General features: G+C 35.8%; 1 protein-coding gene across 1 annotated transcript; it reads right to left on the minus strand.

The window, feature by feature from the left end:
* Positions 1–1,826: 1,826 nt before the first annotated feature.
* LOC120343590 (SH2 domain-containing protein 4A-like) lies at positions 1,827–13,591 on the minus strand. Its single transcript, XM_039412802.2, has 11 exons — positions 13,450–13,591; positions 12,905–12,974; positions 10,917–11,025; positions 8,329–8,665; positions 7,791–7,998; positions 6,949–7,014; positions 6,194–6,419; positions 4,079–4,200; positions 3,581–3,686; positions 3,217–3,334; positions 1,827–2,529 (listed from the first exon to the last, which is right to left on the minus strand). The coding sequence occupies exons 1-11, from the start codon at positions 13,552–13,554 to the stop codon at positions 2,386–2,388; spliced, it is 1,611 nt and encodes a 536-aa protein (XP_039268736.2). The 5' UTR covers positions 13,555–13,591; the 3' UTR covers positions 1,827–2,385.
* Positions 13,592–13,997: the final 406 nt, after the last annotated feature.

A 13,997-nucleotide genomic window follows, 5' to 3' on the forward strand; every position in this document is an offset into this window, starting at 1 on the left:
TTTCAAATTAAAAAAGTGCAACACTGACATGCTGACTGAACAAAACCAAATAACCTTAAAAATAATCAAATCATGAAAGATTAAGGAAATTGAAATTAATCAATAAGGATTACTTGATTGCAGATAGCCGATTCACTTTTTTCGGTGAAGTTACAATTGCCTGTAAATATTATCAATGATTAAACCATTAACTTGAAGAATAATTTCGCCACTTTACACACGTAAGGCAGTCTGGTTTGCGTTTTTAATGCTTAATTTTATGAGTTCACATTTTCGACCAGAACGAGAATCCGTGCAAGCGGTCACGTATGGAAATATCAAATACATCAGTAAAACATGACCCTTTCTGTTTCGACATGTATGGGGACAATTTATTACATTACCTGTGATCAACCTGGGCTCTCCAAGGAAACACAGAGCAGTTGGTTGGGAAGGAGGCATGCTACTAGGCGAAAAACTGATTTTACTTTTCACATGGCAAGAAAACTTCCCGTTCATTCCTCAATAAGGTTATTTTACAGGATGTTTTCACTTTGTTGAGCTTGAAGTGAACATAATGGGATTTGGAATCTGCCAATCAAAATAATATTATGAAAATCACTGGAATGGCAAACAAGGGGGGCCACGAGGGCTAAAAGCCTCTGGCTAGAGGGCCATTAGTCATAAGTAGGGCTGGGCATTTTCGAATACCTGATGATTTCAGAATCGGATCGAATATTTTTTTCGAATCGAATCGAATCTCGAATACTTGGGAGATATATAATTGTATGTAACTTTTTTCTTGTATTTGGTCCTCCAGACACATAAATTACTGGAAACGTAAAATACATCACTCAGACAGATTGCTTAGCGTCCACACACAATAAAAAACACGTTTTCATCAATAACTCAATACAGAAAAGAGTCTTATGTCAGAATTACCTTGAAAAAATATGGCTTCAATAAAAAAAATTAAAAAATTTATCTCGATAATTGGCGGAAAGGAAAAAAACAAGATGGTGGCGATTCGAAATTTCGTTCTGAACCGATTCGAATAATTTACTATTCGATTCGAATATTCGATTCGAAATGCCCAGCCCTAGTCATAGTTTGGGGAGGGGGGCGACCGTAACACACCTTGGGTGATTCCTATTCTTAATCTCAAACTCTAACTTAAATAGCTAACCACATTTGATAATTGTAAAAATATTGGTTTATACACTCACCACACGAGTGCTGGCTCTTCATCACGCCAATTTACAGAAACAACAGAATATGTAATATTTGATTATGTGAAAAAGAGCTAAAATGTCATAACTTCAATTCAATGATTATATAAAATGTAAGAAACGATTTCAATAAAACATAAATGGTGAATCAATATTAAAAATAAGGCACTCAAGTAGTATGTGAACCAAGATGGCGAACGCCGGAACGTAGTATGTGTACCAGGTTAGGGTTAGGCAATAATTTCACGTACAAATAATACGGGAGTCACTTGGCTAGTTCCCGAACTCGTAATAGAACTAAAATAAGGAAAATTGGGATAAAATTATGCCATAACCCTAACCTAGTACACATTCCACGTTCTGGTGTCTGCCATCTTGGTTTACATACTACGGGAGCCACTAAAATAATAATAAAGATAACGAACACTCTTGCTAGAAAATTAAAAAATACTGCAAAGTGTGAAGCTATTGCAAAATGATCGAATAAAACAATTTTGATTAAACAATAAAAGTTTTGTTGCTTGAGTGAATGAAATTATCTTTTCCAAGTACCAGTCGATTCAGGCTGAAGATTGCATGTTGTTCCAATAAAAAATAGTTTCAAAACATATTTTAATATTTATGTTATTATCAAATTTTAAAAAGTGTGTTAAACACTCAGCGTGCAATGGTTATCATAACTCCCAAAATGTGGCAACAGTGAATTATGGCTTTCAGGTAGTGTACATGTTGATTTAGTATATCGTGCATAGGCCGGGCCCAGTGATTTCCCTACCCCCCCCTCCCCCCTCCTAAAATAAAAAGCTAGGGAACATTCTAGGCCCGCACCCGATCAAGCAAAAGTCTTCGCCAGGTACCATTTGTAATGAATACATTGATTTAAAGTAAATTGATTGTGATCTGCTTAATTCTTTGGCCGTAATGCTCTTATTATTGGACACGAAATGAGCCTTTGGATCTTTTTCTTGTTTGTATTTTTCTTCCTGTTGTTGTGAAAAGAATGTATTTTTCGCTGGCAGGTTAATACTTTATTCAGAGCGTCTCTGAGTTGTCACGACCTGAGAGGTTCAATCAGTTCCCGTCCTAATGCAGCTTTGCGTATAGTCACCACAATAAAGTTCGCTGTCTATGATTTGAATTTATTTTACCAAGATGTGACCACTGTATCATGGAATTGCTAGAGAGCGGTGTCGTTGGTAGCTTTGTTCACGTGAACATCTGGTGATGGTCCTCGTATTAAATCGATATAATCTGGATGTGATGGGTCGGCTTGACCGATTTCGTTCTTTAATATTTCTCCTCCGTATGAAATAGGCTCGTCCTAAGAATGAATGATGATGTTTATCACAAGAGTGTTATTGAAGAATGATTTGAAATATATATAGAATGTTTTTATCATTTGTGTTTAACCAGACAGTCTGGCAGACAAACAGGTATAAAATATCAACTTCATGCATTTAAAATTAACTATATATATGGAGAAGCCATTTATATATAAATTTGGGTTTGTTTAAACTTAATTCAGTTGGGTAGATTAAAATGTCGGTGCCACTTGGATATGCAATCTCAATTGCCTAACGTGATCTCAACCGCATACGAGATGCCACTTTGATATGCGTTTCATGCCATAAAGATATTCTCATAGAATTCAGTTCCTAACCCTAAAACTAACTAAATCACTGTGATCACGCAACCGTTGAGATTGCATACCAAAGTAGCACCAAAATATGTTTATTCGTTTTCTGCAACGACTAAAGCCACTGAAACGCAAATCATTTTTTTTTTTCAAAATTTATCTGCCATATGGAGCCCGAAATTTAACCTAAAAGTTTGCTGTTTTATTTAATCCACGGAAAATCTTCTTATATTATATGGAAGCACTTTATTACGCCTGGCTTGTCCGTCGATTTTTGAGCAATCTCAGTGTTCTGATAAGGCCCTTTAATATAGCTACTGATGCGCGATATTCGTTTTCATATATATATATGAGTATTACTTTCTCGTTTACCTGATGAAATGCTATTAGTTGTTCCAATCCAGGATGTCGAATCTGATCGTTACCAAAGAAATGATAACAATTCGGTTCAGAAGCATCGATGAGAAAGTGTTTCACTTTGCATTCATCTCTATAAATTGAAATGAGCGAAGTTTAGGGATTAAATACGTTGGCCGCAAGTTGGTGCTAGAGAATCATTCCTGAAAATTTATTACATTTTTCTCGAAATAAATTCTACCGTTAGTAGGCGGTGGCGGGCAACATTCGAAATATTATTCAAGTATGGTGAATTATCTATATTAAGGTAAAAACAAAAGACCTCAAAATTCCTAGTAATAAGCAGTACATAGATAACATCTTGCAAGGAATAACTTACTTATAACTTAGAGCATAACCCCAGATTTTTTCACTGATTCGAATCAAGAAATCTCCCTGATTTTTGTTTGCTAATAGCGCCTCTGCTTTCACTCTTGGTATCATTCCTAAACAAAATGGTAAAGTTGAATATTATTGTGCTACCGACTCAAAAGATTGATATTTTGATTTAATTTCATGAGAAATCTAACATTCCCAACGTGGGTACTAATCGTAAGATTTTTTGTGATTTATCCTGGACAATAACTATTCCATCATGCAATAAAATACAATTTGGTTGAACAAAATCAATGACGTTACAATTTTGTTTGACCATTTCGTCCCCATGTAATTATCAAATTAAAATCTTTTTTCACTCATCAAATATAATGATTAAATGAAAATGTATTCGGATGGTTGGTGAAATCGAATCAACATACATACAAAGAGTGAAGTAATGCTGTAGAACTAAAAAAAGACCAAAGAAATCGATCTGAAACGTTCTACTCGAGCAACATACCATGGAACCACGTTGGCATTGCATTATTATCGTCAACAGAAGCCAGTATTTCTGCAGTTTGCGTTTCTTTAAACCATTCTTCCACTTCTGAGCGATTAGTCGGTCGACGAGCTCTACCAGACCTGCAAATTATAATTGAAAACAGTTCCTAAATATGCTAAATTTTTTATACTCGAAGACAAAACAGAACCCAGGAATTCGGAACATATTCTAGAGAAAACATAACTTCCGTGCGTCCTTGATTAGTAAAACATTTGGGTACAGTCATACACAAACAGAAGTTCAATTTGTAACATATTCTAGAATCTAGAAAGAACATAATTTTTGTTCAAAGCATCTCAGAATACTGAAGTTCTATTTGGAACATATTAATCACAGAACATAACTTTTGTACAAAGCGTTCCAGATTACTGAACCGTTTGGGTATATAATCATACACAAACAGAGGTTCAATTTGTAACATCTTCTAAAAATAACATAACTTTTGTACAAAGCTTCTTAGATTACTGAACCTTTTGGGTATAGAACCATACACAAACAGATGTTTAATATGGAACATCTTCTAGAAACAACATAACCTCAGTGCAAAGAGTCATAGATTACTAAAAGTTCTGTTGGGTACAATTGTACAAACACAGAAGATCGAATGTTAAATAAATTTTCTTCATTTTCCTGGAAGCGATTAAGACATTTATGGGCCTCCATTTTTTTATGAAGGGTCAACTCTGTGTAAGTTTATATTTTAGATGAATTTTCAACTCATTTCAGCATTACAGTAAAATTGGTACTCTTGTAGTGTGTGTACCAGGTTGGGGTTAGATTAGACCTTACTTTATTCCAATTTTCCTTATTTTAGTTCTATTACGAGTTCGGGGACTGTGTGTTAACCAAGTGAATATACCCAGTGGTGGGATTCAAATTTTTTGTCAGCCGGTTCCATCACACAAATGTCATATTTTCAGTCGGTTCTGTTACAAAAAGTCATGTTTTTTCAGTAATGCTAACCGGTTTGCTGATCTCATATTATTCCGTGAGACGGTTAGATAGAACCGGTGCAAACCGACTGAATCCCATTACTGAATATACCCCCTGCCCCTAGGTTTCATTTCTTTTACACAACATGATGTAAATAAGTTACCTCCATATTGATACACACACTTCTGGAACGCCGTAAAGTTATCCAAGAACCATCGAAACCCCCTACGCTTGTTTTAGGCATGTGAACACGAGTACTCACTTATTTATGTCAATATTTACCAACTGATGCTAGCATCAACCATGGAATAGAATCACTGGTATTCCAGCGTAGTAATTAGAATCTAAAAGGCTTTTGAAAAGAAATATACCCTATTCCTCCAAACACGGATACAGACCAGCAGCCAATGATGTAAATGAAGTTACTATATTCTTGGAAGAACATATCCTCCTCACTATATTAATGAAGGCAAGCATATACTTTGGTGCTGACGTGGTTTGGCTTTAAATTCCTTGGTTTCCGAGGTAATAAAAGCCTTGCTTATAGTAAGTTATATAGGCTACTCACATATTACACGATGAGAACGCGCATCTATAATATGAAACTAAATAGGTATACACAGCGATGGGACTCAAATTTTTTGTCAGTCGGTTCCTTCACAAAATTCATATTTTTCAGCCGGTTCTGTTACAAACAGAACATTGACAGTAACCAGTAATGCTAACCGGTTCGCTGATCTAATAAAATTCCGTGAGACGGTTCTATAGAACCGGTGCGAACCGGCTGAATCCCACTACTGGGTATATATATACTTTGAAGCTAAGTGTTTCAACTCTGAATCACTAATGTAGGCCTTCGCCTGGACTCTTCCAGTACGTTATGTAGCCTACCCACATATAACACCGTAAGTAGGGACATTCCTAATAATATTAAATTGTAGGAAAATCGAACATATATACTTTGACGCTGGATATTTTTGGCTTAAATCGCAGGTTTTCGAAAAACCAAGGGCCTTCATCTTCGTGGCTACTCCAAGTACGATATATATCGACTATGTACGACTATGTAGATATCACTTTGTAATCGAATCCAGTACAACTATAATGACGTTGAAATGCAGAAAAATGTAACATATTTACTTTGGTGCTGGGTGTTTTGGCCTTATATCCGTTGGCTTCGGAGGCAAAGCAGGCCGTCGTGAATTAGGTTTCATTTCTCGTTGACTTCTTCGCCTTTCAAATCGTTTCTTTACGTCTTCTAGTTTTCGTTCTTGTACAATATTCTGTTGAGAAAGACGTTTTATTTGCATACTTGCACGTCGAGCATTCATGGATCTTCGTTTGTCAGCAGCTTTGAAGCGTTGCACTGTGGAATATTAAGTTTTTGTTAGACTTTTCAATTACAATTATTCGACATGTAAATATCTAAATATGTAAACGTCTAGAACAGAGCCACGTTTCCAATTGGAGGCAAATTTTGTCGTTCTTGGGGGAAATTTTGTTTCGTATTCTTTAGTTCTTTAATATTAAAATAAAACTTATTTGTGCATACATTAGAAACTTCTCAAACTGAAAACTTAAACTTGAAAAATCGGTTAATGTGAGAATAAATTTCTACTCTGGATAAAGCTTCTAAAAGGGAAACAATGGTTTTGAAAACTTATTTCAAAAAGAAACGTATTTTATATATTTTGTTGCATCGGGTTATTTTTCGGAATTTTCCGGAATATTGTCATCTATATTTTAGTGCCCTTAACAAGTAAATATTCTTATGTGTTTGATAATACTCATGGATTTATAACTGGACAATAATAGCCGGTATTCGGTCAAATTTATAACATTTCGCATTTTGTACTATGTGAGGCAAAAATGTAATGCATGAGAACTAAACTTACACTGCGTCTCCCATTCTTTGTCACCAAGTTCTTGCTTTGGTAAAGTATCCGCCAGTTCAGCCATGTCTTGAATTTAAAAATAGGTTTGAGGAATTCAAGCAATCGTGATAAAGAACTGGCTATGTACTCATTTGCTTCGACCATTTTTTTAGGTTCATAATATCAAAGTTAGAAAGTTTTACAGGTTTCATTCGAATTTTATTTTCCGTTTCGAAATGCGTTACAATTTCACATTTTCTAGGAATATTACATAAAAATAAAGTATTTTTTATCTATCAAATGGCTTGTAACCTATGCTGAATGTAGATCACAAGCCGTGTCTCAAAATATCGTGCCCTACACTTGCCTCTTGCTCGTTCCACCTGTCCTAAACCATTACCACTGTTATAGCGTTATATATATACATATTTCGGGGCAGTAAAGATATAAGTGAGATTCATACTATTTTTTGGATTCAGATAGATAATACTTTGGGGAGAAGGGTATATGTAGCAATAAGCGTACGAAGTTTATAATATGGCACAAGTAGAACAAATCTGTAACAAGTGTGGGACATGACATTACTGATACACCCCAACAGAAACATATAAATCACGGCGCTCTAGAAGTGTGTGTAACTAATTTTGTTCGCCTACTTTACATCAAGTTGTGTAAAGGGACTAAAACCTATGTGAAGGGGGTATATTCAATTGTCTAACGCAGACAGTCCCCGAACTCGTAACTTAAATGAGGAAAATCGGAATAAGATTATGCCCCAACCCCAACCTGGTACACACACTTCAGGAGTACGTAAATCACATTCCACAATGGCACAAACAAGGTGGTATAACATTTTCTCTTACTTTCATAATCGTCTTCGTCTGAATCAGAATCTTTTGCAATCGGAGTTTTTTTCATAGGCTTCGACAATACCACTGGTTTCTGAGCTGGCGGCGGTTTTCTGGCAGAAGAAGGCGAGGCAGTTGGAGACGTTCTATGGGCTGATGGACTTGAAGATGTCGTAGGTTGGAGTTGTTGAGGTGAAGAACTAAATGATGTTTGCTTCGGAGCCTGTTGAATGTACATTGTTTTATAATAATTGAGCGCGATGTTAAGGGGAACGCTTTTTATTTCAGCGTGCCTGGTCGCATACGTAACGCTTGTCCACCAGTCTTTTCAGTAAAATATTGGAATCGATTGTCAATTTTTATTGAAAGCTTTTGAATGATCAGATAACGGATTACAATGTAAGTCGCATATAGTCTACCGGCCCCGCGTTTAGTCGTTGGGCTGTCGTGTCCATATATTTGAGCATTGCCCTAATATACTATTAAAAAAAGCTTGGGGCGTGGTAAATAAACCTTTCCGGTAAATAAACTTCTCTATACTTGAAGTTATTACCTGATTTGCACGAGGTATTGCCATTGGCCTTGAAGTTGCTTGTGGTGGCGTTATTGGCTGTGGTTTTACCGCTGATACTGGAGGTTTTGCAGGTACCTTAGCGGAGTCGGGTATTGTTCGTTTCGGTTTTACCGGTCTTATTGGTTTCGGAATATTATTGTTTGTATTCTCAGTTTGAATACTTTTTCCGTCAATTTCATTTTTATGGATTTCAGGATTCTTTTTATCCGGAGTTGCAAAATTTTGACTGTGTTTGTTCTTGGCGAATATGATTGCTTGTACTTTCGAAACAGGTGCTTGGTTTTCTTTACGTGTTGATGGAACCCAGTTTTTATTTCTGTAAATAGATTTGAAAAAGTTAAATATTGATGAACTTGGACAATTTATGCACCTTATGTTCTGAATCGTATCAAAAAATTAAACAGTGAACAATCGCGATATGGACACATACAGCCAAAATGAATAATATGCAATCATGCATATACAACCAAATGAATATGTGTAACAGCGGTTGTCAACTGGGGGCCCGTGAATCCCATAGGGACCCAGAGGAACAGTTTAAGGGGGCCACAATGCTAATGGCCATACAAATACAGTCAGTATATACATATACACTATTAACACTTGAATGGCTGTATATGCATATTGAGTGGGTTGTATATGTGTATTTTAATGGCTATGTATGAATATCCTAAAGAAAGTATATGCATGCGGGCTGTATATGCATATTTTTGGCTGCTTATGTATTTTCACCTTACTGAACCCACTTAATTCCAAATTAACTACTGTGGACAGAGCGGCCGTATTTGTCAACTGTGATCAGTTGGATAACGTTAATCATACGCTATGTCAAATTGTGATGAGGTTGGTAACGTGATATACACATACAGCCAAATTTACAGCCAATCAACATACATATACAGTAAACAAAATATGCACCGCCATCCAATGGCACAAATATATACAGCCACCTCTTTATATGTAGACTCTGCATATTAAGTTGACTGAAAGACTGTATACTATATATATATATATATCAAATTGGCTGTATATCCATATGAGTTAGCTAAATATGTATATTTCTGTGTATATATGTATATCACGCTCACTCAAACTCGGACGCTGTGTTGTTACTTCATACAAATTAAGCGTTGCTGAAAAACTGGCTGCATTTGTCCTTTGGGCAAATATCAATCATACACTGCGTTAAATTGTGTGAGTAATTTCAAATTTAATTATGACCATTTCTCATTAGATTAAAAAGTAAATACTCTTATATGAGTCACAGTCATATGCCAACATCGATCAAAATAAAATAAAAATGTTAGTTTTATAGCAAAGCCATGTAAGGTAATTAACTGACATAACGTGTTATATGCGCATAAATCATCAAAGTTATTTATTGACTAATTACTGTTATGCCTATTTGTCTTTGTGTGAGTTGATCCGTATGTACTAACTACAGGGTTACAAAACAAGAATTAAAAAGGCTATAAAAAAGATTTATAGGTTTCGTTGTAAACTGCTTGTCTGAGGAAGTCTGGCTGTGGCCAGACAAATTGTTACAGAATAAAATTTGCGCAAGTGTGATGCCAGATATTCAGATTTCGAACTCTTCAAGAGACGGAATATTTGACGATTATTTTGAAAACCACTTCAATAAAACTATCCTACTTTATCAAACACTAAATTACGATTTCTCAGATTGGTTGTTCGACTCCCAAAGAAGAGCACGGATCCGTTCTCTGTGGTCCATGAGCAAATGGAACAAATATTTCCATAGAACAAAATTTGCAAAAATTTGAAGCTAGATATCTGAACCGCTCAAGAGACGAAAAGTATTCGACGTTTATTTGGCGCATCGAAACACCGTTTTACTTTAGCAAACATTATATACCTGACATGGAAAAACTACGGAACGCGTGCCAAATCCGGCCCGTTGGGTAATTCAATCTGGCCCGCCAAAGGCTGCGACAATCAAACTAAAACCAAATTTTATGTTATAGCTAAAAACAACTCAAGAAATTTGTTGAAATTGAGATTAAATTTAGTTTCGTCACGAGGCTTATTGTTTTCCACTTTTGCATTTGTAAGTATTATTCATAGAATGTAACTTTTCACGCTATACTCACATAGCCCGCCAGTCTAGGTGGGCAAAATTTTTGGCCCCTTGTTTAAATACCTTGCTCACCCCTGGTATATACGAAACTATGATAGTGTGTGCGATGCACATCTCAAACCCGACACGCTACCTCACTCCGCAGGGTGCAATAAATTAGGTATGCTATACCAAACCGGAATGATTTCGTTTCTTCCCAGAATAGTAACTCTTTGCATATTAGAGCTACTTGTACGGAGCCTTGTTCAGAGCGAAATACGTAACATAAGCGTCACATAAAATAGGATGAAAGGTAACAAGCTTTATTTTTTAGCTATATTTTTTGGAAACTCGTTAAAAACAAAACAAAACATTTAATCGAAGAGCAGGAGACCGCAGTGTGCTGAAAGTCTTTGAAAGTTGGCAACGGCTCATGAAAGATAGAACCACGGTACTAGACTTATTATAAAAACATACATGATATACATACCCTATATTTGCCCATATTTCTTCAACAGTTACATCGTTAGGATGTTCCCCCATTACCCATGTCCAAGGCTGGCCATTGCTGTCTTCCAAGATACGAATTTTTGCAGATTCTGAAATATTTAGATATTAATACACAATATTATAAGCTGTGGTTCTCAGCCTTTCATGGCTCATGGGCCTCCTTCCGGAAGGTATCAGCCCCCCTTACTCGTGCCCCCCTTAATATTATTCCTGTAGTATTTAGAGTGTTGTTTCGATTGGTTGATTACAAATCTCATTATGTTTAAACCATTCATGGTACGCAAAGTGAAACACTCTTTGAAAAAATTTATTAATAAGCAATGAAATTAGAAAAACGGGGAGTTGTTTTGTGGAAGGAACTGTAAAAATAGTTCTGCGAGTCATAAAAGGTCGGGAACCACTGCACTAGAGATTCATTCGTGAACGTTAGCTTATGTAAACAGCGATAAAAAAAACATCATTAGGTTTCTATCTTTTTTCTATCTATCCATTCGAAATCGAAATTTTGTAATAAAGTCAATATTATCATATAATATCGGTGTTTGTTCATAATAATACTGTTTATTCCATAATTGCATTGAGTGGGTGGTATATCTATGTTTGGTTAATATACAACTCAATATTGTATATCAGACGTCAACTTTAGATATAAAATCCCCGCTGTCTAGTCGTAAGTGGTGCTTTTATAAACCTCTTTCGATTCGGCTTTTTAATATTTTTAATGTTGAAGATAATATTATCGGTACTCCTGAAGTATGCGCACCAAGATGTCGCATAACCTGAACCCTAACCTGGTACACAACCTGAGTCAAGGTTGTGCGCCATCTTGGTGCGCATACTTCAGGAGGCCCATATAATCTTTACTTTCAGAAATTTATTTTCAAAAATAATGACGAAATTACACGGTTATTACTTAAATAAACCAGGGGGCTCTCAGGGGGTGTTATAAAGTTCGTTAGGAGGTTGACTATTATTGAAGGAGCCCCACAATAAATTTATGAAAATAAAAATATCTATTGGGATTTTTAGACAATGTGATATTTGAATTACAGCCTCGATTTCGAATTTTGTTAATACTTTTATTTGCATCTTTGAACAGTTACAAAATTAACCAAGTTGATATTTGAATTGATCGCGGAGCCCCTAGGTTTCTCCTGGGGCTAAACACTTTGAGAAACAATAACTTAGTTCTTCAACAATATAGGGAACACGTAAATTAAAATATTCGTGAAATTGGCTGCAGAGTATAATAATAAAAATATTCACGTATATAGGCAGCTCCCACTTTAGTATTTTTGACCTCATTTATATGGCTTTCTACCATGATGTAACAAAAAACTTTAGCTCATCTACAAAGAAACTATTTAATTTTAAGACCGCACACAAAGAAAGATGTGGATCAAATAAAACTTCATTTACTTTACTATTTTTTAAATTTACTTGGACAAAGTGGTTTTGTGAGAATTTGGGAGTAAACATCGCGGCGAATATGTGCAATAATAGTTTGAACAAAGAATCACATATAACTAAAATGTAAGAGGATAAGACAGAAAAATATGAAATACTCGACATCATCTAAAATATTATTAGGGAATAATATAGCAATACTCAAATATATGGACACGAAGATTGCCCATCGGTACCGGTACGGTTGTACGGTAAGCCCGAGAGTACCGAATTTTTCTAAGAAGATCCGCGGATAAGCAATGCTGAGAAAAAGGCTTTTACCTACAGTTGAAAACATAACAGAGTTTTTGGTGAAATAATGGGTGAAATAATGAGGAATTTTGAACAATTCGAAGAAAGTTCCTTCTAGCGACCATACTTCGATCTTTAATTATTAAGATTTGAAATTGATTTGCCCAAACAGCATTTTCGCAAAAGATACATTTTTACACTCCCTCTCAAATAACCGCTTCACCGAGAATTAGAGTACCGCAGAATAAGTACAAAATAGCCATTGCTTACTTTCACTTTGATTCGATTTCTTCGCCATCTTCTTTTCAAACTGTTTTTCACTTTCATAATATCGCCGTTTCTGTAAGACACATGTAAAGTAAGCTTTGATAAATAATTTAATTAGGATGAACTGTGTATTTACACCGTGACAATGAGTTCATGAGCATTCAGCATAGAACATTAAAACGTAAAAGATTATGTTCAAGGAGGCGAGAAAACGTAGTGGTTAGACAGGGGTGGGCAAGGTTTTTAGACACAGGGCCAAAAATGTTGCCCACCTAGACTGGCGGGCCATGTGAGTGTAACGAAAAACCTTGTAGAAAACAATAGGCCTCGTGCCAAAACTAAATTTAATCGCAATCACAACAAATTCCTTGAGCTATTTTTATCTGAAACCTCAAAATTAGGTTTAAGATTAGGTAAATCTCAAAAAGCCCATATACCGCATCTTTTGAGTGAAATATTTATAAATTGAACGGCAGACTCACACTTTTCTGGCCCAAGGCCCATGGCCTTGTTCCAAGCAAACTATAAAAAATAAAACTTTTACTAACCTGTTCTTCTCTGATTTTGAAAAATAAAATTTGTTTTTGTTCTTCCGGTAATTCCGCCAATATCTCGGGATCAACGTACATATCTTTGATTATTTGTTTCAACATTTTGCTTTGCTAGTTTATTTACTGATAAAATAAAATTCTGCGAAAATGGAATGTCACTATATTTAACAAAAATTTGTAAAAATATATCTTACTTTTATATTTCTGAACCCTCAGTCTCATCAGACATATAAATCTGTGCCACTAAATTTACATATTGAATCATTAGATTTCGATACCAGCGTAAGGTAGAAAGGAGTCTCTAGCCGAGTCACGAGCCACTCAAGTCGAGTTACCCTTACTGGCGATTAGTTGATGACGAGTCCGAGTAATTCCATTTAGATGACTCGGATTCAGGAGTGTACCCAGGTAAGGGGTATGAGGGGGAGTGCAGCTGCGGGGCGGAATTCCTCTTTTGAAATGTTAAAAGACATTTTTCGGGGCTCCCGAAGTATGCGAACCAAGATGGCGGACATCGGAATGTAATATGTGTACTAGGTTAGGAT

Source organism: Styela clava, chromosome 1, assembly GCF_964204865.1.
Source record: "Styela clava chromosome 1, kaStyClav1.hap1.2, whole genome shotgun sequence".
Taxonomy (NCBI): domain Eukaryota; kingdom Metazoa; phylum Chordata; class Ascidiacea; order Stolidobranchia; family Styelidae; genus Styela; species Styela clava.